General features: G+C 43.6%; 1 protein-coding gene across 3 annotated transcripts in view; it reads left to right on the forward strand.

Moving 5' to 3' along the window:
* UBE3B (ubiquitin protein ligase E3B) overlaps positions 1–21,420 on the forward strand; it is a 452,538-nt gene extending 431,118 nt beyond the window's left edge. For all 3 annotated transcript variants that reach the window (XM_086943106.1, XM_086943107.1, XM_086943108.1), the window contains one exon: positions 19,493–21,420. In XM_086943106.1, the coding sequence (XP_086799232.1) occupies positions 19,493–19,684 (192 nt within the window). In that variant the 3' untranslated portion in view covers positions 19,685–21,420. The remainder of the gene's footprint in view (positions 1–19,492) is intronic.
* Positions 21,421–22,985: the final 1,565 nt, after the last annotated feature.

Raw genomic sequence — 22,985 nt, forward strand, 5'->3', positions numbered from 1 at the left:
CACGTGTGAAGGGCTTTGCAAAGCACGAGACGAAGCGCCCTTAGTGCGGTAGATGAATCGCTCGCATTTCACCTCAGACTTTCAAACGCCGCACGTGGCCATCAGCGCTGATATCGCTGAGAGGAGGGAGGTCACCACCATCTTGAGTGAGATAGGCTGTGGGGAAGTACGTTGCAGAGAGCACACCTCACTGAGATTAAGGTCCCCACAGCCATCGCGTTATGATCGCAATACATTGCGCCGTATGAAAATGTTTTATGTGGCTTCAGGAGTCATCTGGGCCAGCCGACACGATGGAGGCTCAACAGAGTTCAAAGAGAAGCCGCCATCTTCTTCATGGCGTCAAGCCACGCCACATACAACAAGCGCTCGTATAACCCAGCGACCACTAGGGTCTGCTCCTCGCTGAGGCTTGGCAATCCTCCCACCCACGCTCCACACTCACCTCCTCCTGCTGCGTGTGTTCCGTGAGGTGAGCGCAGGGGGCACTACAGCACTTTACCGGCCGCTCTGGGCGCATCATCCAGCCAGCGGTCTCTGCCCCAACACTGTAGTCTGTTCTGCGCTCTCTACCCAGGAAGGGCCTCACTGCAGAATCTGCCCACCAGGGCCCTGGGCCGGTCTCTGTAGCTCCGTACCAGCCAACAGTTCTTTGTCCCCCCTCATTCCTGCGCAGACATCTGGCTCACCTCTTCGGCATCTGCCTGCATATCGTTATCGTTCTGTCTCGAGCGGGCAAAGCACTGCTGCGCCATGGACCCTTGCGCCTATGTGTCGCTGTCTTCTGGAAAAACGGAAGTCTACGGAATCGCGGAGCACCTCCTTCGGCCACCAGGTGCGGTCTCATAGCTCACCAGGCGCCATCTTGGCATACTAACTGGCAGGGACTTTGCTGCTCAAATCTCCCCGATGCAAGATCACAGAAAGGCGACTTCGGGCTTCGGGTGATCCGCCTGCATTCAGGTTGCGGAATCGCTGTTCGGGTTGGGACAATAGTGCGGCAGAACGCCGCCCTGGAATCATGTCTTCTTGTAATGATCGTAGGATATTGGAACGTTCCTGTTTCCAATGTCTAACTGAAAAGTCAGGTTTTATTAAGTTGTAGAAATATTTTACTCTTTCTCCATAATCCAAAATATATGTTCTGCCAAAATTTAGGAATGCCAGTATTGATTGTAAATTTTTTTGATGTTTATGGAGGTTGGAGCAGCGCACACTTTTCAAAAAAGTTAGCTGCCAGGCTTTTCCCTTCATTTGAAAGCTCGCATCCTGGAAACAAGACACTGAGATGGGCTATTTTTGATTTTTTAAAGTTAAACTAGTAGCCCTAAGAGGCAAATCCCATAATAATGGTGCCCACCCTGGTCAAGTGCCTCTTTAAGTCATTGTCTGTTAGATAAATATCATCCACATAGGACAATGCTTGCTCATCAAAATTTTGGAGTAACTCGGTTACTCATGCTGAGAATACCCCTGGGCTGTTCTAATACCCCTGGAGAGATGACAAAAATGTTGCTGGGACTCTAATGCCGAGAATGCAGTCAAATACCTGCTTTCAGGCGCTATATTGTGGCAGAAAAATTCATTAGAGATATCAAGTGTAGTCTTGTATTTTTTCTGCACAATGTTATTCATTAATGTGGCACTGTGTGTGTTTTCGACAGCAAATGTATTTGTACAAGTGTTTAAATGTCTGTAATCTAAAACTAGACAATATAAGTTATCTGGTTTTGATACGGGAAACAAAGGATTGTTCATTGGTTAGGTGCAATTTTCGATCACCCCTTGGTATTCAAGTTGATCTAAGATCTCCCTGACTTGTTTTTTAGCTTCTTGCTTTATAGGTTATTGCCTCTTAACATTTGGTGAAACTTTTAACTAGATCACATGGTGGGTGTCCTTATCCCACCCTGCATGATTTTTATACAATGCTGGAGCTTTGGCTACTGCCCACTCCCCTGCATATGAATGTTTAAGATGTATGGTAACGAGGTCTGAGAATGCTAGAAAAATTAACTGTTCCCTCTTAGGGCACTCCATAACAAATGCTGGCGGCCAATCTTGTTCTGCTAATAGGATGTCATACCCAGATGACAGATTTTCCCAAAAGAGACCATTAACTTTCCTGGGCTTGTCCCCCTCCTTTTGGAGTGTTATCTTGTTTAACTTATGTGGGACGCTCACCCTTGTGTCTGGTGTTTCCACTGTGATGTAATCATTCAAGTCCGCTGTCACCAGATATTCCTTCAGGTTCTGGCGAGCTATTGTTACTTCTGCCGCACTGTCTAGCATCGTCTGAACCCATTCCCCGTTCGGAAGCTGCGTCCTCAGAATTCTGGGCATGTCTGATCTTCATACCTGCAACTTTCTTTTTCTTGAATTGAAGTTTTGATTTTGGCTTGTCTTCTTTTTTGGAAGTATAGTCTTGAGCGTGCTGCTTGTCTCTGGACTTTGTACGCTCTTCTGTGTGTTCTGACCATCCTTCTCTCTCTGAGGTTTTTGTCAAGCCCTGAAAGGAATGAGAGGGACGTGTATCAGTGTACTGATTTCTGTCAGGTTTCCTAATATTATCCCTATTCCTAAGATTACTCCTGTGGAGGAGATCTACCTCTGGATTGAGATCTTTTTTATTTATAGTTTTGTTGTTTTTTATTACCCACTTCTTTTTAGAAGAAGCAGGTGTCTGTTTGGAAGTGTCCTTTTACGGACTGCCCATCAGTGTGGTTTTAAAACTTTCCCACCCAAACTGTCTCTGCCTAATTCTGCATATGCAGTTTTGATTATTTTTGGCAGTTCGTGTTTTTGATCCTATGGACCGAACTCCCTTAGGAGTTGGCGGATTGCCACTGACGCTGCCTCCCCTTTAATATTAGCTAGTATTATGGCTGATACCTGGTCGTCGTTATTTAATAACTTCATCCCTAAGTTCAGGCAGGCTCTGCTCCATACTCATTTTGTATTTGTCTCAGTACATCTGGTATCACCGCTAATGAAGGAATACCATGTGTTCTGGTGTATCTGGCAGCAAAGACTGTACCCCAAGTGGTACAATGTTCTAACAGTGGTGTTATCCCCGTGGGCAAGCAGATTGTTAACATTCTGTGTTTTTCAAATGTGGTAGTATTTGGGAATGCAGCCTTGTTAGCTTCCCAGAATGGTATTTGTTCACGTTTCGTGGGCATTTTGCCCATTATTGCGTGTAATGTTTCTGGAGTTATTTTAGTTGCTGTACAATTGAGTTATATTTGTTGCAACTGTTGTTGGCTGGACTGTAAAAGTCCTCATGACATATTACGTCAGATTTCTGTAGATTCTAGTTAAAACTTTGTGTTGAGTGAGTAAGTCTCCTTGTGGCATTGTATCAATGTCAGGAGGTGGTGTGTAGGACACTAATATTGGCCATGTTGCCCCGTCTACTCCAAGCGGGCCTAATCTTAATCTGTTTCTTACGTGGGGTAGGGCACCTTTAAACCAGTAAAAATGTTCCTGGTACGTGAGTGGAACTTCTATGTCCTCACAAGTACCATATTCCGCTGGTGCATCTCCCTCTGTGTAAGAGTGAAATGTGTGTGTTCTGGCATCTGCTTCTGGGAATGTAACCCACGAATAGAATACCTGTTTTGTTTGATTTGTGTACCTCAATCACAAAAGCTACTATGCCACCCCTTGCTGATAAACCTTGTTCTAGTTGTTTCAGGGTGATAGTATGTCTGAATTTAGGTGGAATGAGAATTTCATCCACCTCTTCATCTCCTGCTGAGAGGCGTCACTCCAATACTGCGCCATTTTGAGTATTTTCTAAAAGTTAAAGTGTTGAACATAAATACTAAGGTAACTTGCCAGTATGGGTAAGTGAGTGGGTGTGTAAGTGGTGTATAGAAGAGTGACTGGGTATATAAGTGACTGTATACATAAAATAGTGCGTGTGTGATGTTTTGTATGGGTGAGTGGGTGTGTATGAGTAAGTGAGTCGCTGTATGAGTATCTATATAGTTGACTGAGTTGGTGTATCAGTGGTTGAAAACGGGGCAATCAGAGGATACATGAGTGCCAGAATGGGTTTGTGAGCACATATACAAGTGTCTCTATGGGCAAGTGACTGGGTACATGTGTGGCTGTCTCACCAATGGGTGTGTAAGTTGGTGTATGGGTGAGTGAGTGGGTGTATGAGTGGCTGTATATGTGAGCGAATGGATGTTTGAGTGATGTATGGATAAGTGAGTGTGAGAGGTTGTATGGGAAAGTATGTGATTCTCTCACTCACTGTTTAGGTGAGTGAGTATATGTATTAGTATATGTATAAGTAACTTTAGTAGCTGTGCGAGAAATTGCATAGGTGAGTTAGTGGCTATGTGAGGGACTGTATGGGTGAGTAAGTAGGTGTGTAGGTAGGGGTATAGCTAACTGATTACTCTGTCTGTAGCTGTATGGGTGTATCAGTGGGTGTGTAAGTGTGTCTATGTCTCTGTGACTGGCTGTATTGCTAAGTGAGTAGGTGCTTGAGTGGCTGTATATGTGCGTTAGTGATTCGGTTAGTGGTTGTATGGGCGAATTGAGGTGTTACTGGCTGTATGGGTGTGTGAGGAGATGTGTTAGTGTTTGTATGGGTTCTGAAAATTATTTAGTGATTGTATGGGAGTGGGTGTATGACATGTTTTATGGGGTGGTAATTGGAGGTTTCAGAGTTTCTCTGGATGATGTCATCAGTGATGTTATTTGAGATGTCATCAGTGATGTCATCACTGATGTTAATGACCATGTCATCACTGAGTTAATGACCATGTCATCATTGATGTCAGTGACCATGTCATGAGTGATGTAATATGAGGTCATAAGCAGTGCATTGCGAGTACAAGTTATAGTTGGCTCTATTAGCTATAAATGTTGAATTTCTCTGGTTTTGAACAAGTGAAATGTCAGACTAACCATAACGTCCCTGTAACCTTTGGTTTTTTCAGTGAATTTCTAAAGTTTTTTTAATTCGATTTCATAACTATAACGTCCCAGTATTTCTTTCTATAATTAGATATTGAACATTACATCTGCATGGTGTACCACATATTGTTGTATTTGCCATCTATTTATTTAAAAAGTACATTAATTATCTTGTTTCAAGATAGTTTTGATTTCCACAGTGATGTTGATGTTTTCGCGATCATCTTGGAGAAATCGTGAAAAAGTCCAAACCTATATTTAGCTTCAATTTTCTGGGGCATGTGATTTCATTGAACTCTTTGGACAGGAGGGATAGCAGGAGGGATAGCAGCGGGAGCCAGACCTTCTGAAAAGTCTCTGCGGTGTGTGTAAGTGTAGTTTGGATACGTTCCATCCTCAAGGTGAACCAGAGTTTCTGTAGCCATCCCATGTGTGTAGGCCTGGTGGTCGAGCCCCAGAGCGATAGGATATGTTGAATAGCTGCTTGCATGGCAATCCCCATTTGGCAACCTCAAACAGATTTCAGGAGGAAAGTGAGTACATGTGGTAGGCCCAAGACGGTGTAGGCCGGAAATCTCGGGACTTCGTTGTCAAAGGTAGAATCAATGTCGTCTAGGACTGTCTCCCAGTAGTCCCGTACCTCACAGCAGTCCCAGAGGAGATGGGTCAAGGTGTCCTGTTCCCCACATCCCCTCCAGCACAATGCACTACGGGTCGGGTTCCCTTTATGGAGCCAGGCCGGAGTGAGATGCCAATACATGGCTAACTTCACCGCTGCTTCCCTGCCTGCAGTGTTGCGTGTGGTGTGTGAAGCCCTATAATAGATGTAGCTCCATTCTTTGGGTGTCAAAGCCCTGCCAAGTTCCGCTTCCCAGCATTTCTGACCCGCTGATTTGCCCATGGTAGCTGGGGGCGTGAGCATTTGATAGATGTCCGAGATCAGGTGTCTCTCTGAGTCTTTTGTCATCAGCCATTTCTCAAAGGCCGTCATCGGTTGACCAGCTAGAGGAGCATTGACCAGGTTTGTGAGCCAGTGTCGGAGTTGGAGGTATTGGAAAAGGTGAGCGTTCGCTATGTCATAGCCCTGCTTGATGTCCGAGAGGGGAAGAAAGCCCAGCAGATCGAAAAGGTCGCCGGCTGTCCGGCAGTTGGGGCCGTAGCTTCAGTTTTTAAAACTTAAATACTGCACAACAGTTTATTATATAGTCCTCAATTGGAACTTAAAGTTTACCATTCCTTAAATTGTGTCATAACTCCTCAACTTTAAAAAAAAGTTTTGTCTCTTTAACACCTTTCCCCAACAATACACTTTTAGCTCAGTATATCTAGCAACCCAGTGGAACCATTAGGTCACAAGTTCACAGCACATTCTAGAAGGAACATGCTACTTCCAAATGAGATACATCAGGTGTGGTTTACTTCAGATTCAAAAGCATATCCCTGTCTGTACATTTGTTTTTTTAAGCAACAGAAAAAACTAGGACTTCTTGCTAATGCATACAACACACTAACTAATTGTATTCACTTACATGCTGACAGCATCCAATGATATATATCTGTTTTATTAACTGCTTTAAATTTGGAAAACTCCCTCATTCTGCTCCAGCCTTCTCTTGATTGCTATTGCTCCTTCACTTCAAAATGCTTAGAGTGTGGCTTGTTGGCCACAGCTATGTCTATTGGGCTAAAGAGGCTGCAAAAACGAGAGGCATTGACAGGGACTTGGGTTTGCGAAATGTGGAGATTAGTTGGTTTGGCCAGAGAGGGTTAAAGTTTCATAAGTTGCTGGCTTTGGTTAAAACCATTTCGGATTGTCGAGCCCCTCACCTTATAATTGTACACTGTGGCAATCACCTCTGCACATTAAATGGGGTAGGGCTGGAAATCCCAACGAAGGATACCTTTGCAGAACTGATGTCTCTTTTCCCCTCACACTGTTTCTGTATACTCTAATATATGCTAAAGACAGAAATGGAAGTGGTCAAATCAATTTTGTCCACAGATTGACATAGCCAGGAAACATGTTAATAAAACGTATTCTGCTTTCCTCTGAGGCCATATCATGGGCTCTATCTACAAAAACAACAACCTGCGTTTTAACATGCACGGAAGCTATAGAAGTGATGGAGTTCACTGTACAGACGAAGGAAACCGGGTGGTTCTAACAACCTGAAACTCTGCATACATTCTCATCTGTAGCTGTCTTATACACACTCTCAACACAAAGGTTCTTGTCAGAGCCAACCAAGAGCCCAAAATGTTGTTCATTTTCTTCTTTAATAATGTTTTTCTAAATTTTTGAAATCTGCGACGATGTTGCGATGATCGCGATCACGTCGTGAAATCGCAAAACAAAAGCAGACATTCAACGACCACCACCAAATTAAAAAAAAGTTACTTCATTCTATTACAATACACACATTACTAACTACATCTCTGCTTAAAAAACATGTTTGAACACATGTTTTTCTAATTTAAATTGCAATGACGCCGATAGTAGTCATTTGAGATGTCATCAGTGATGTCACTGACCATGTCATGAATGATGTAATATGGGACGTCATCAGTAGGGGTGGGCGGCCAGCTACGCTCCGTGCACGGAGTGCGCGTAGTGCCGTCTCCTACGCATTTTGAGTAGCGGGCGTAGCCAGGCGGCACTACGCGCGCTCCGCAGACGGTGCGTAGCCGGCCGCCACCCGCCTCCCTCCCGCCGTCCCTAAATACTTCAATAAAAGGATAGAATGCTTTTTAAAACACTTACCTTGTCCGCGGCGTCCCCGGGGCTCCCTCTCGCCGTCCCTGGATTCGCGCCGCCATTTCGAATACTAATGCGCATGCGCGGGCGCCCGCGCATGCGCATTAGTATTCGAAATGGCGGCGCGAATCCAGGGACGGCAAGAGGGAGCCCCTGGGACGCGGCAGACAAGGTAAGTGTTTTTAAAAGCTTTCTATCCTTTTATTGCAGTATTTAGGGAGGGCGGGAGGGAGGCGGGCGGCGCGTAGTGGGGCTACGCGGAGTGCGCGAGTGGGCGTAGTTTTGTGCCCACTTCGCGTAGCTCCGCGTAGCCCCACTCCGCACACTACGCCCAGGGTTAGTCATCAGCAGTGCATTTCGGGGGCGCGAGTTATAGTTAACTGAACTAACTATAATGGCCCAATTTCTCTGGTTTTGTACGAATGAAATATCCAACTAACTATAACGGACCTGAAACCTGTGGTTTTTTCAGTGAATGTCTAAGGTTTTTTAAATGCTAATTTCTAACTATAACGTCCCTGAAACCTGTGTTTTTTTCACTGAATTTCAAAGGTTTTTAAATGCTAATTTCAAACTATGCCTCCTAAGGTAGGACATGTGAAGAAAGAGGAAGAAAAGCGCAGAAAGAAGCAAGACAAATGCAGAAAGAGGCAACAAAATCCAGAAAGACGAAGAAAAGTGCAGGAAGAAGCAAGAGATGTGCAGAAAGAACCAACATAGGATCAGAAAGTCCTCCTGTCCCCCCCCAACATTTTACTGGCGGGTACTGGTGGTAACTGACTGATTAACCAGGCCTATAGCCAGTGCTATGCTAAAAGACACTTAGAATACAGTGAAAACACCTACATACACTAGGGATCACTATGCGTTGGGGTACCCCTGTGATTTACATGACCGTCCCTGTATTTACCATGAGTTGGTGCCTGGGTCATTGCATGAGTACATGGGTAGTGACTGGATGATTAGAGTACTGCAAGTAGAGAGCATGGAAAATGTATAAGTGATTGGCTTTTGACAGAGTGATTGGATAAGTACATGGTGCTGGCTGGGTGATTGGAGGAGTGCATATGCAGTGACAGGGATATGGCTGGACTGCATGGGTAGTGCTCAGGGGATTGTAGCAGTGCATGTGTTAGTATTTGGGTTATTGCATGAGTACCCGGATAGTGACTGAATGATTAGAGTACTGCAAAGAAAGTGTATGGTGAATTTATAGGTGCTTGGGTTTTGGCGGAGTGATTGGATAAGTACATGGGTACTGACTGGATGATGAGAGTATTGCAAGGAGAAAGCATGGTGAATTTATAAGTGCTTGGATTTTGGCAGAGCGATTGGATAAGTTCATGGTGCTGACTGTGTGATTGGAGGAGTGCATAGGCAGTGACAGTAAGATGGTTGGACTGCACGGGTAGTGCTCAGGGAATTGTAGCAGTGCAGGTGTTAGTGCCTGGGACATTGCATGAGTACATGGATAGTGACTGGATGATTAGAGTACTGCAAAGAGAGGGTATGGTGAATTTATAAGTGCTTGGGTTTTGGCATAGTGATTGGATAAGTACACAGTGCTGGCTGGGTAATTGGAGGAGTGCATGGGTAGTAACAGAGGGATTTCTGGAGTGCATGGGTACTACCTGGGTAATTAGAGGAGTGAATCAGTAGTGTGTAGGTGGTTAGAGGTCTGCATGGGTAGGGCTCAGGGGATTGTAGCAGTGCATGTGTTAGTGCATGGGCCACTGCATAAGTACATTGGTACTGACTGGATGATTAGAGTATTGCAAGGAGAATGTTTGGTGAATGTATATGTCCCTGGGGTTTGGCGGAGTGATTGAATAAGTACATGGTGCTGGCAGGGTGATTGATAGAGTGCATGGGTAGTGACAGGGCAATGGCTGGACTGCATTGGTAGTGCTCAGGGGATTGTAGCAGTGCATGAGTTAGTGCCTGGGTCATTGCATGAGTACATGGGTACTAATTGGATGATTAGAGTACTGCAAGTAGAGTGGATGGTGAATTTATAACTGCTTGGGTTTTGGCGGAGGGATTGGATAAGTACATGATGCTGGATGGGTGATTGGAGGAGTGCATGGGTAGTGACAGAAGGATTGCTGGAGTGCATAGGTACTACCTTGCTAATTGGAGGAGTGAATCAGTAGTGTGTAGGTGGTTAGAGGTCTGCATGGGTAGTGCTCAGGGGATTGTAGCAGTGCATGTGTTAGTGTCTGGGCCGTTGCATAAGTACATGGGTACTGACCGGATGATTAGAGTCCTGCAAGGAGAGAGCATGGTGATTTTCTAAGTGCTTGGATTTTGGCAGAGTAATTGAATAAGTGCATTGTGGTTAATGGGTAATTGGAGGAGTGCATAGGCAGTGCCAGGGAGATGGCTGGACTGCATGGGTGTAGTGCTGAGGTAATTGTAGCAGTGCATGTGTTAGTGCCTGGGTCATTGCATGAGTACATGGGTAGTGACTGGATGATTAGAGTACTGCCAGGAAAATGCATGGTCAATTTATAAGTGCTTGGGTTTTGGCGGAGTAATTGGATAAGTACACTGTAGGAGAATAGGATCTGCTTACTATGGTTACCCCCACGTTTTGCTGGTGTTTCACTGTTTTTCGACTTTAGTCTGACTGGGGCCCTGCTATCCAGGACCCCAGTATAGCTGCTTCCTCTCTAAATTGAATGCATGTACTATAGGTACGCTCCAGTTTGGTTACTGGGGTACCCTTGTGCGTCCCTAGTATATGGTACACTACGTACTAAGGGCATAGGTACCACAGAGGCCTACCAGGGGCTGCAGCATGTATTATGCCACCCCTGGGAAACCTTCCAAAATTACACCACAGTTTTGAGGAAAAATGGTTTTTAGAGGTCAGAGAATGGGCGCACTGCCAGTATGGAAGCACTATAGGATAGAGTGAATGGTGGTGCAACTGGGTGAGTGGACAACCATATAACGACTCAAAAGGAGAAGTCAGCTAGCTGTACTAATCCAACGTTACAAAAAGAGACATACCCTATGCACACACTCAATGAGTATAAGAAGGTCACAGTGTGGCCATGAACAAATTTACAATTCAGTGCAGAGAAACAACAGTTATACACACAATGGTAAGCAGTTGATGTGATTAAATGAATATATATAGGCAAAAAAAATCTTGGTGTCTTGGTTTAATTTATCACAGCTTGAGAACAACCAGCCGACACGTGTTTCATCGCATCTCGCGAATCTTCAGGGCTCTGAATGGTTGTGCTTGGACCGAGAGGTCGCTCTTCCGGTGATAATTCCGACCCGGAGGGGCCCAAGACCAGTATTGAATTCAAAAGACAAGTTGAATCGATTGGCTTACAAGCGTAATGCGCTTTTACAGGTCACCCGGGAGATGGTATAACGGTCAAAAAGTGTCGATTCGTTCCGTATCCCAAATATTTTTGAACGAGGGCTGATAGAGGTCGCTCTATGGTCTCGTGCAGTGGCCGTCTAAAGACGTCTTCTTCTCTTCGAATCTCCCTGTGTACGAAGCGGACCTTCCAAAATTACACCACAGGACTGCTACTGCAGCCTGGGTAAGGAAGTGCATGCACCCCTTACTAAGATATAGGTTACCTATATCTACCTTAAATCACTGCACATAGAGACCTATCAGTCACCCCTATGGCACCTCTTATCAATCCTGAAGGCAGGGTGCTTGGTTTCGTGTGAGAGGGTACCCATGCATGAGCAGGGCCCCTCTGCAGCCTTCTGAATCTATTCTCTGGGGCTGTTCTGTGATGCAGCCAGACCATATAATCTTAAGTGCATTCCAGACACCAAAAGACACCTATGCACCTGGCCTCCCTGGGTGAAGTAACTCGAGTACTCTGGTGCTCCCGTGGGTGTTTGCCCTAGAACCCCTCAAGTCTAAAGGGGTTTGCTGAAAGTCCTCTCCCAAGTGTCCCTTTTCTTTAAATTTCCAACCGCGACTTTCCCCATTGAAGTTAACAGCGATCCGCGGCTGTGTTCAGACACTGCACGCGTCCCCTGTGGGTCCCCTGTCACTACCTTAGGTGGTTCCTTGTGGCCCCACCACTTCTACAGGCTCTAGGCCTGGTCTCTAGTCAAGTCATGGTTCTTATACCACTTTCTTAATATATGGTTTGGTACGCCCCTAGGGCTCAACGTATATTGTGCTAATTTACTGTGTGCTATTACGTTTTCTGTATGTACTTTTGCCTCTAGCCTCTTAAAGAGACTAGTGGGATGTGTTTAGAATAAATACATATATTTTATATATATACCTGGTGTGGTTCTCCTTTCATTTGGTCATTCACAAGATTATCGACTGGTAAAATAAGCTGCTTTACATTCCTTCAAGACTTAGCTTTTAATAAAGGTTGTATTTAACCTATCATCAATAAGGGTTGTTTGGACTGGTGCAAGGTGCCCAATAGAATAGTGGACAGCATATACCAGGCCAACTTCTCCCACACACTTGTCACATCAGGCCACACCCCCTTCCTGCAACACTGTGCAAACGCGCCCTGAGGCACATTGTAAGACGGGGGATTACGTCCCCTTGAATCCTGAACATCCCTGGGGGCCAACTAGCCCACCAGGTACCTCCAGTAAGCGCCAGGGTGCTGCATTGCAGAGTGGTGTAAAAAGGGGGCGTGGCCTTGGACAGCTCCCTGCTGTCCAAGGCCGTACAGCAACGCAGCTCCCTGATGCTTACTGGAGGTACCTCGTGGGCTAGTTTTCAAGGGGAATTATTTCCCCTACTTGCCATGCGCCAGGGGGCGCATTTGCAGAATACTGCAAGGAGGGGGCGGGCCCCCGGCGCAATGACAGCTTTTTTTTTTTTGCCAGAAGGGGTGAGGGGTGCTGTGTGGCACCCCTTCTTTTCCACTTTTTGGGGCCCTGGGGAGCCCATCCCCAGGGCCTGACCTCTATTGTTAAGAAAAAATAAATGGCAAGGGGGCTGCAAGGCCAATTTCTGCCCTAGGGACCCCATCCCCCGGGGCACGACCACATATTTTATTTTATTTTATTTTTTTACTATTTCCCCCAGGGCTGTGCCTCACTTGTTTTCTTCAGTGAATTTCATAGGTTTTTTAAATGCTAATTCCTAACTATATAAGGCCTGAAACCTATGTTTTTTTCAGTGAATTTCAAAGTTTTTTTTAATGCTAATTCCTAACTATAGAAGACCTGAAAGCCCACCAGGAATCTCCAGTATGCACCAGGGGACTGCATTACAGAGAGGTGTAATGAAGCCTCGCCCCTTTTCACACCTCTCTGCAACGCAGCCCCCGTGCATGTTTGAAGAGGGGGAACTAATTCCCCTTGCATACTGGGGGCCCCTGGGGGCCAACTAGCCCACCTGGAACCTACAGTATGCGCCAGGGGGCTGCATTGCGGAGGTGTAATGAGGCTATGCCCCTTGTTACACCTCTCTGCAACGCAGCCCCCTGCCGCGTTTGCAGAGGGGGAACTAATTCCCCTTGCATACCGGGGGTCCCTGGGGGCCAACTAGCCCACCTGGAACCTCCAGTATGCGCCAGGGGGCTGCATTGCACAGCGGTGTAATGAGGCTATGCCCTTTTTTACACCTCTCTGCAACGCAGGCCACTGGCGCGTTTGCAGAGGGGGACTAATTCCCCTTGCATACTGGGGGTCCCTGGGTCATATCTGCCCAAACACCGATATTCCGAACGATTGAAAATTACTTTTCTTGAGAAACATTTGGATTTGGATTATCATGTCCTATACTTTGGAATTTTTGAAAGACTGACTTTGAGGATGCTATAAATTACTCAAGTCTGCCCGAATTGTGTGGGTAAAATTGATACCTAGTCACTTTGAATAAGAATGTACTTATGTCTCGTCTAACATTTGGAAGAAATATCTAGTTATATGACAACAGGATACCGACATAACTTGAAGGAAATAAGAACGCCCTGAAGAAGTTCTGTTGTACAGAACGAAACGTTTCGGCTAGCTGTGGTACATAAACTTAAGGAAAATAAAAGCATTAGAATATACACCAAGATTCAGCGCTTCGATAAGGACTCTACGTGATATGATTTGATTGGACTTATTGTGCAAGTGGTGCTGAGCCAAACTTTGGAATATTATCCACTACTCTCTACTACTTACTCTCTCCTACTCCACTACTCTCAAATACTCATTCTCTACTACTCTACTACTCTCTACTACTCTCTCTCTACTACTCACTCCCTACTACTCACTATCTACTACTCTCTACTACTCACTCTCTACTACTCTCTCTCTACTACTCTCTCTCTACTACTCTCTCTCTACTACTCACTCTCTACTACTCTCTACTACTCACTCTCTACTACTCACTCTCTAATTCTCACTCTCTACTACTCACTCTCTACTACTCTCTCTCTACTACTCACTCTCTACTACTCACTCTCTACTACTCACTCTCTACTACTCACTCTCTACTACTCTCTCTCTTCTAGTCTCTACTACTCACTCTACTACTCACTCTCTACTACTCTCTACTATTCTCTCTCTCTGCTACTCACTCTCTACTACTCTCTACTACTCACTATCTACTACTCTCTACTACTCACTCTTTACTACTCACTCTCTACTGCTCTCTGCTACTCACTCTACTACTTACTCTCTACTACTCTCTACTACTCACTCTACTATTCACTCTACTACTCTCTACTACTCACTCTCTGCTACTCTCTACTGCTCTCTACTACTCTCTACTACTCACTCTCTACTCTCTATTACTCACTCTCTACTCTCTACCTCTCTCTACTTCTCTCTCTACTAGTCTCTACCGCTACCTCTCTACCTCTACACCTCTACCTCTCTACCTCTCTCTACACGCACACATATACACATATATATATATGCATATATATGCATATGCATTTATATATATGTATGTGTATATATATATATATATATATATGTAGCACAATCCTCGAACCTCCACGCTGGCAGCGCGGCGAAAGAAGAGGGCAGACCCCACGTTTTACAGGCAGGGTGATTTTTTATTTAAGACCCTTCAAGTGACGCGTTTCGAGTACCACGTACTCTTGTTCACACACCTTTGAAACAGTCCGCCTTCAAATTTATATGCTTTTTTTCCCCTGACCCTTCCTAAGGGCCACACCTCCTGTTGTGTATCACATGACTAATTTCATAGAAATAGAAATGAGTGCAAACATTAAACATAGGGAATACAGACGACTGAAAATATAGTGAAGTCACAAATCATGATGGTGTTATTTAAACGATAGTCTATTTACGCATATAGTGTATAATACATTATATACAAAAATACATATAACTAACACTTCAAAAAATCAGTCGTAATGTTTAAAACCAAAAATGTACATATATCATTTTTGAACATTGTCTTATTCCCAATTGACGTTATTGCACAGATCTCTATACAGGCCTATCAAGATATCGTAACTGCTTGAATGCAGAAGCACCCGACCTGCGAGCTATAAAAGTAACTGGTACTGGAAAAATCTCTGCTTAAATGCAGTAGTCCAATTAGACAGATATAAAGTGCCCAGTGCTCATTGTACAAATTTGCAATCCAGTATCAAAAATACAAACGTTAAAGCCTTAAATCATGAGATGGTACATATAGGTGACAGCTAAATTGTGTAATGCCCATGAGCTAATGTCTACAATATTTATTAAAATTCATAATTCATGAATTTACACATTTCATAAATATTAAGACCTATGTACAACTATTTACAAAAACTACAAGTGCCTAAATATGTACATTTGATGTGACTTAACCTCATAGCTGCTATTACACATTCCTCCCCAGTGCTGCGCTGTCCATTAGAACTAGTGCTGAATGGACGTTCAATGGTCGTGCGCAGCACTGGGGAGGTAGTGCTGCCGTCGGCCAATGCACCGAGGCAGCACTTAAGGGGTTAATCACCTCTAACTATGTGCTCATATGTGTATGGGCCCGTGTAAGTGACGGAAATAATAGCTAAATGGGAAAAAAGAATGATTGAATATTATGTACAGTCCCGGAAAAAGGATTTGGAAAGGAAAAAGTATTGGCGGTATAACTGAAACACATGTATTGACAATGTATATACAGTATATACAAATTATCACTGTCTGGCATGTATGTTTAATCCAAAAGCTCGGTGGCTATCACCAATCAGAATTTTTAGACACATTCTAATATATATATATGCAGCCACGTTAATTCAAGAATCAATAAACAAGAAAACTTCTCCCTTATAGATGTGGCCGGAGGAGAAATGTATCCAGGGGGAAATGTATGCTAATTAAAAAAAACAATGATTACAAGAAGTTATGTAGGTCCTCAGTCGCGTTAAGTCCATTTGGTTGCTTACTATCTAACGCCACAATGTATTGAGTCTCTAATCTTCTGAGGATTTTGTCCCTATCTCCCCCCCGTCTCAGAATTGGTACCGCATCTATGACATAGTATTTTAAACGCGCCAGATCCCTGGCGTGAACCATGTCAAAATGACGTGCCACGGGGTAGGTGGAGTCATGATTGACTATTGCCCGGAGATGCTGCAATATCCTCACATGCACCTGCGACCTGGTACTACCTACATAGTTCAGGCCACAGGTGCACGCTAAGACATATACAGCAAACTCCGTGCGGCAATTGTAGTTACCCCTGATGGCCACCTTGGTGCCGGAGAAAGGATTATCATAATGGGTGGTGTTTTGCCCAAATTTACAAGCACGGTATATACATACATATATAAACATATATAATCTGTATATCTATATAAATACAAATATAAATGCATGCATACATATATGCATACAGATGCATGTTATATACATGAAAGTTTAAAAAACACTAATAAAAGCAAAGCTAAAAAGCCACCTCATTACAAACAGAATGGCTTTAACTTAAACGAGGGCGAGATCTATTGCATTTTCAATGCTTGTTTACTTTGGTTCCATCAAGAAGGCATTCAGATGTGTCACACATTTGCCATAAATTCTGAATGTTAGCACTCTAGTTGCTCATTAGATCACTGTAGTAAAGCTACTGCTCACCAGGGAAGTCTGCTGCTGGTATTAAAAGTGCATGTTTCAGTCTGCATGTCAGAATTTTTTTAATGAAATAGAAGAGGATTTGAGAAGTCACTCAAAATGATCCCTAATTTTTCTTTCTGAAGCACTAATCATGCTTTCTATGGCAAAATGAACCCCCTCATTTTGTTCCTTTTTAAATTAAATGTTTTCAGACTTACCACTTCATTCCAATCAAGATGGCTTTAGGTGTGCCATACTTTTGTCATAAGTAAGACTGTTAGCGCTCTAGTTGTTCTTTAGAACACTCTGGGACATTCTGTCAGTGGGCTATACTTGGGCTACATCTGGGTGATATTTGGGCTACATTTGGGCTCTTTTGTCTCTGGTGGCCATCTTGGGAGACTGCATGTCAGAATTTTTTAATTAAATAGAAGAGGATTTGAGAAGTCACTCAAAGTGTGCCCTAATTTTTCTTTCTGCAGCACTAATAATACTTTCTATGGCATAATATACCCCCTCATTTTGTTCCTTTTTAAATTAAATGTTTTAAGAGTTACCACTTTATTCCCATCACGATGGCTTCAGGTGTGCTATACCTTTGTAATAAGTAGAACTGTTAGCGCGCTAGTTGTTCTTTAGAACACTCTAGGAGGCTGCAGTAGAACACAAAGGAATGAACTGACAGTCTCTGTCCTTGTTGGATGTACATGTTTTACTGAGAATGTCAGACTTCATTCTCACATGACTGAGAAAGATAATGTGAATTTACAGAAAATATGCTTTCAGTTTAGCTTATATATCCCCTTCCAAACCACTGTTGGAAAATCATGAGATATTAGTTTTCTTTCAAACATGATTCATGATATCACAGCAAAAGGCTTTTTCACATGGTAAAATCACCTTAGAACACACCACAATTCCTAAAATGAGTATGGTACCATCAACAAATGATTTATAATGTAACTAAAGTCCTAAAACCCTCTATTAGCTACAATGCTTTTTAATGAGGTGCTATCATGTATATTGGTCCCAAGATGGCTGCCAACACTTCTTGGATGAAGTGCTGACAGCCAATCAGATCAGATGTGTGGTTAGGCTCCGCCCAGATATATATATTTTTTTGAACCTAAATTACTCAAAATCCACTGGAGCACATATCTTGAGACATAGCAAAGGCACATCGGGCTACCAGTCCCTACAATTTTGCCAAGTTTTGTGGAAATCCATTCAGCCGTTCGGGCTAAAAGTGAGTCCAACCGTCATATGGAAATTAACATGGGGAAAACACGTTTTGGGACCCCCCTTTTATCTCGGCCCCCGCTTGACGAATCCCCCCCCCCCCAAACTTTCAGGGAAGGAGCGGAGCGCAGCGAGGCAAATTTAAGGACAATTACAGGCAGATTCCTCAACCGGCGCCAAAGTTATTCCCAATAGAATGTTGCGGATTTCCTATAGAAAACAATCCTAACTATAACTACCTACTGGCGACCGCCAGTAGGTAATATGCAAATCCAACTTGCCGAAAAATGTGCTTCCTTGCACTGACAGGTACGTAGACTCCAATAAAAAGCCCGAGTCGGTCTTGGATATTTTCTTGAAGTTTTATTCAATTGCGGTGCAAGCCATCAGACGCGTTTCGGACTTCACGTCCTTGCTCACTGATGAATATATATATTATGTATAGTATGAACTAGTAGTCTTCATTACACTGAGTGCTGTGGTTCAATTTTGAAGCCTTTTCAGCCCCTCCTTACACTCTCAAGTGTGGTCGGTACCTGCAACCAATGTTGGTAATGTTTTGGTACACTGAATGCAAGAGCCATGTGAGAAGTTTAGTCTTTTTATACACAGTGTAAAGGGTGAGATCTTATTTACTTTTTAAAAGGCTTAAAGAGTTGCCTTCTTTAGGGCTTGAACTTGACCTCTAGAAGTAAATATTGAAGATGGTAATGAATATTACAAAAAATGAATCAGTGCATCTTCCTCGGCCAAATGGTCCTACTCTAATTGATTGCACCTATCTAAAGTTTAATTGTGAGAAGTCTTAGGCATTCTTGGTGTGAATTAAATTAATATGTCATACAGAATTAATAATGAAGGGGTTGTTGCAGAAAAATGGAAAGAACAAGGAGAGTTATGAAGAGGCAACTGGTCACAGATTAAAGAGCTTAAGAAAAGGCCATATTCCTGCCTGGAAAGATGATTTTTCTGGGTTACGGCCTGGAGGTAGTTTAGAGAAGGCATGTACACATAGGGCTTTACCTCCTAAATCTGCGCATGTTGCTAGGCAGATGGAGAGTCTGTAGTCAATTGGTATATCAACCTCTGTTTGGTGAAGATGTAGGGGGCCAGACCCAGAAAGCCTTTTATACCAAGCAGAGGGTCTTGAAATTGATCCCTAACTTTAGAAGACAACAATGAAGATGTACATATAAAGGTTTGATATGGCTTTTGTGCTAAGGAGCAAATGAAGATCACTACAGATTTGTGTACTCAATAGAGCCAGGAAATCGTGTTCGCTGGGAGGGATACAAACATGTTACTGTGGTAGTCAATATGGTAGATAATCATTGTGTTCTTCTAAGGCAATAGCGGTGGAGTGGTAATTGCAGGGAGGACAAATAGGTGATAGAAAACATTTGGACTGATGTTGGCTTGAGGCACGAGAGACCGGTAAGCACGGAGAGTAGCTTGGTGTCCTTATTTTTAAGATGTGTGGTTGGATTCTGAAATGGCAGAATGTTCTAATGATCAATCTGATTCTCTTTGCAGGACACAGGCGATACACTAGGCAGTGTACTAAGAGGATTCTTTACAATACGCAAAAAGGAGCCAGGCGGCCGCCTACCAACGTCCTCAACCTGCTTTAATCTACTAAAACTTCCCAATTATAGCAAGAAGAGCATTCTGCGGGAGAAACTGCGCTATGCCATCAGTATGAACACCGGGTTCGAGCTCTCCTGAACACCGCTAAAAAAAGGTGTGCCTCTTACCTCTGACAGCACTTGTAGAGAAGTATCCCACGTAAACCTTTGTGTCGGAGATGCTGTGGACCCCTGTGCGGCTGTGCGACGACAGACCCCTGCTCTGTAGTCCATGAAGCTGGAATGGAAGTGGAAGAAAGACTTTCAGATCCGAGCTCAGAGAGAAAGAAGGGTGCCCCCTCCTCTCCTTATGAACTGTAGCTGTGGGATAAAACATTTTGAAAGAAAAGCCATTATCGGTATGCTGAAGCACGTGACGGTTCACCTAACTCATTCTTAAAGCACGAAGTGGATGATCTTGATGCAAACCTGTTTGAAGAATGGTTGTCTTTTTTTTATCAGTATTTGTGAGAAGAAGCTTGTTTTTATATTTAAAAAAAAGCCATAGTAAACTCGTATACAAATTATATATAACTAGTTACAACGGGTCTGCATGAGGAATAGTGTGTATTTCAGGTACAATGTACTAAAACTGTCATTAAGATCTAGCACAATTTTCTTGGTATCTCGCCCCTAGTAGCAATTACTAAGTCACTTATCCAGGCAGTCACTTCAGATGTCATTAGCTCGGCTGATTCTATCAGACTGTAGTGACATACTTTAGGACATGTAATAAAACAACCAACTACAGGTTAAAAGCTATTCCTAGGCTACTGACAAAGCAACTGCACACACAGTTTGTATGAAAGTATACGCATATCAGTAACAACAAAATGGGCATTAGTTCATCACCCATCTATATTTCCTTGAGGGTGAATATTACTAGCCAGGTTAGGCATCTCCAAGCACCAAGTCAAGTCAGATTCAGTAGAATGTTGTCTACACAATGGATAGAATGGGACACCATTCAGCACTTTAGGATAACAATTTATCATTCAAAAATTACCCAAATCCTTGCTTCTTACTTTTTTCTTCCTTGTTGTTTTTGTGCTTTCATATTTTTTCTGTCAAACTCAGAAATCACCAGCATGTCTTTGCTGGAATTCCTGTAAACGTTAATTTAACGAACCTTCAGACCCTTGTTGATGTGTCTATAGTTTGCAAACATTTGTCCGTCCCAAGTATGAAACTGGCCTGCAGCATTTAAAAGTGCTTTGTTTAGGCTGTGAATCTTTAACAGAATTATATTTTTGTATATTTTCTTCGACGTGCAACAGGAAAAAGTCCTTCCTCGATTTTTAGTCTTCTCAAGCACAGGCGAATGGTCTAGTAGTGAGAAAGCTATTAAGAGAGAGAGCTTGGGAGTACTGCAATGTACAAATTGCAGTAATAGAACACTATTGAGTTGGATACCTCGATGGACATATCTTCTGGCTTTTAGTCCCAAGTTGAAATGATATGTTTAGTATTTTCTTTTCTTCTCGCTGTATTTATTTTAACATATTAACTGAAGGTCATGATCTTTTCTGCTGGGACTGGAATGACTGTCTTTTTTATTTTGTTTAAGCCTGGAACGAGTGTGAACGTAGCACAATGTCGTTATACCTCTGTTTCATTTGAAATTGTTTATACTGTTATCCAATTGGCCTCTTTATCAATGAAATTCATGGGTATTATTGGATGCTGATATTTTCAGACTCCTTCGATCACTCGCACTTCACAGGCTCTGTGGTTTATGTAATTTTGTTGCTCTTTTGGAGCCCTATTTATGAAGGACGTTTGATGTAGACAGAATGGGAAATACATTTTTAATAAATCAGTATTTTATAGCCATCATTGGTTTACCCAGTACTTTGATTTTAACCTTTAAAATGAATCTTAAGTATGCCCAAAATAATGAGCTGCATGTATTTTAGAATGCAGAGCAAGGATGAGACTGACAGCCCCCACATTTCCATCCTTTCAGATGCAAAATGGAGGTCAGCACATTAACCTTCTGATGAATACTTCTAACTGCAGACCGCTCACTTTTAGAATATCCCTAAGTGCCAGACTGGATCCACAAGTTTTTTTCAGGTTGTATTACAGAGGCCCGCATGGCTAAATCACGTGAGCCTCTACAACCCTGCCTGAACAACGCATGCCTTTACCACGCATGCCTTTACCACACAATTTCGTGGTAAAGGGATATGTGTTGTAAAGATCAAACCCCAGTCCCCCCGCCCTGAGCCCTCAAAACAACCCGACCCCATGCCTTAATAATTACCCTGATCCCCCTTTGAGCCCTAAACACTACCCACCCCAAGCCCTAAGCACTATACACTATTCCCACCTCCCTGAGCCCTAAGCACTACCCTGACCCCCCGAGCCCTAAAAACTACCCCGACTCCCGAGCCCTAAACACTTCCCTGACCCCCAAAAACAACTCCCATCCCTAAAATAACTCTGACCCCCCTCCCCTGAGCCCTAAAATCGACCCAACCCCTAAAACTACCCCCCCCACACACACACACACACCTGGCTCCAGCATCTCTTACCTGGCCGCGTCGAGCTCTCTGTCCCGACGCTTCCTCTTGCTGGGCTTCCCATTCAGACATATAGACCGCTCTTTGCCTTAACCACGGATATGCGTGTCTAAGGCAAGCGTGGTTCCGCTTGGGAGGAAATGGTACATGTGGCTCAGCCCACATAGTTAAGGCCGTTTCCCATTTTTTCAGCATAGCCCCTGCATACTGATAGGTGACGTGGTGCAGCTCTACGTCAACCTCGCTCTGCTCTGTATTAAACAACTGGAACTTCATAAAGGTGCCAACCAAGCACTCGGACGGCCTTTCCTTTCTTTCTGCGCCTTCATACGCAGATCTGGAGATAGCTCTTAACTGTTTTTGTCAGTTTTCAAATATTTCTCCAAAAGCTATCTCTCCAGTGTGCAAGGGAACATGTCCTCGAGTTTAAACCTTGTAACATTTGTGTTTCTTGCCCTGAACTGCGCCCTTACTGCAGCAGTGGGCATGGCAGACACTAGAAGGTCAGATTTACTATAACTCCAGCTTTGGAATATTTGTGGGAAAAGCAACTTTGCTCCAAACATTCCAGGAGGTTTATTAACTATTCTAACTCCAGTCCTGGAATATTTTGGAGAAAGTTATTTGTAGGAAGGATTGAAAAGTAGTAATTTATTTTGAATCGCAGCAAGTGCTGGCTTGAGTGTGCAGCTCAGGGCAAAGAACTAAAAATACCACCTTGCACGTAAGAACTGTTGCAAGCAGATGTCTGTGACAGATCTCCACAAGGTGCGCTCTATTGTTTGGGTTTGGGCCACAACTCCAAGTTGTGTGAGGAGTGTGTCCTGGGGCACCCAAAGGCAAACCAGGAGCACAAAGCCAAGCTATACGTCACCA

Source organism: Lissotriton vulgaris, chromosome 11 (genome assembly GCF_964263255.1).
Source record: "Lissotriton vulgaris chromosome 11, aLisVul1.2, whole genome shotgun sequence".
Lineage (NCBI taxonomy): Eukaryota > Metazoa > Chordata > Amphibia > Caudata > Salamandridae > Lissotriton > Lissotriton vulgaris.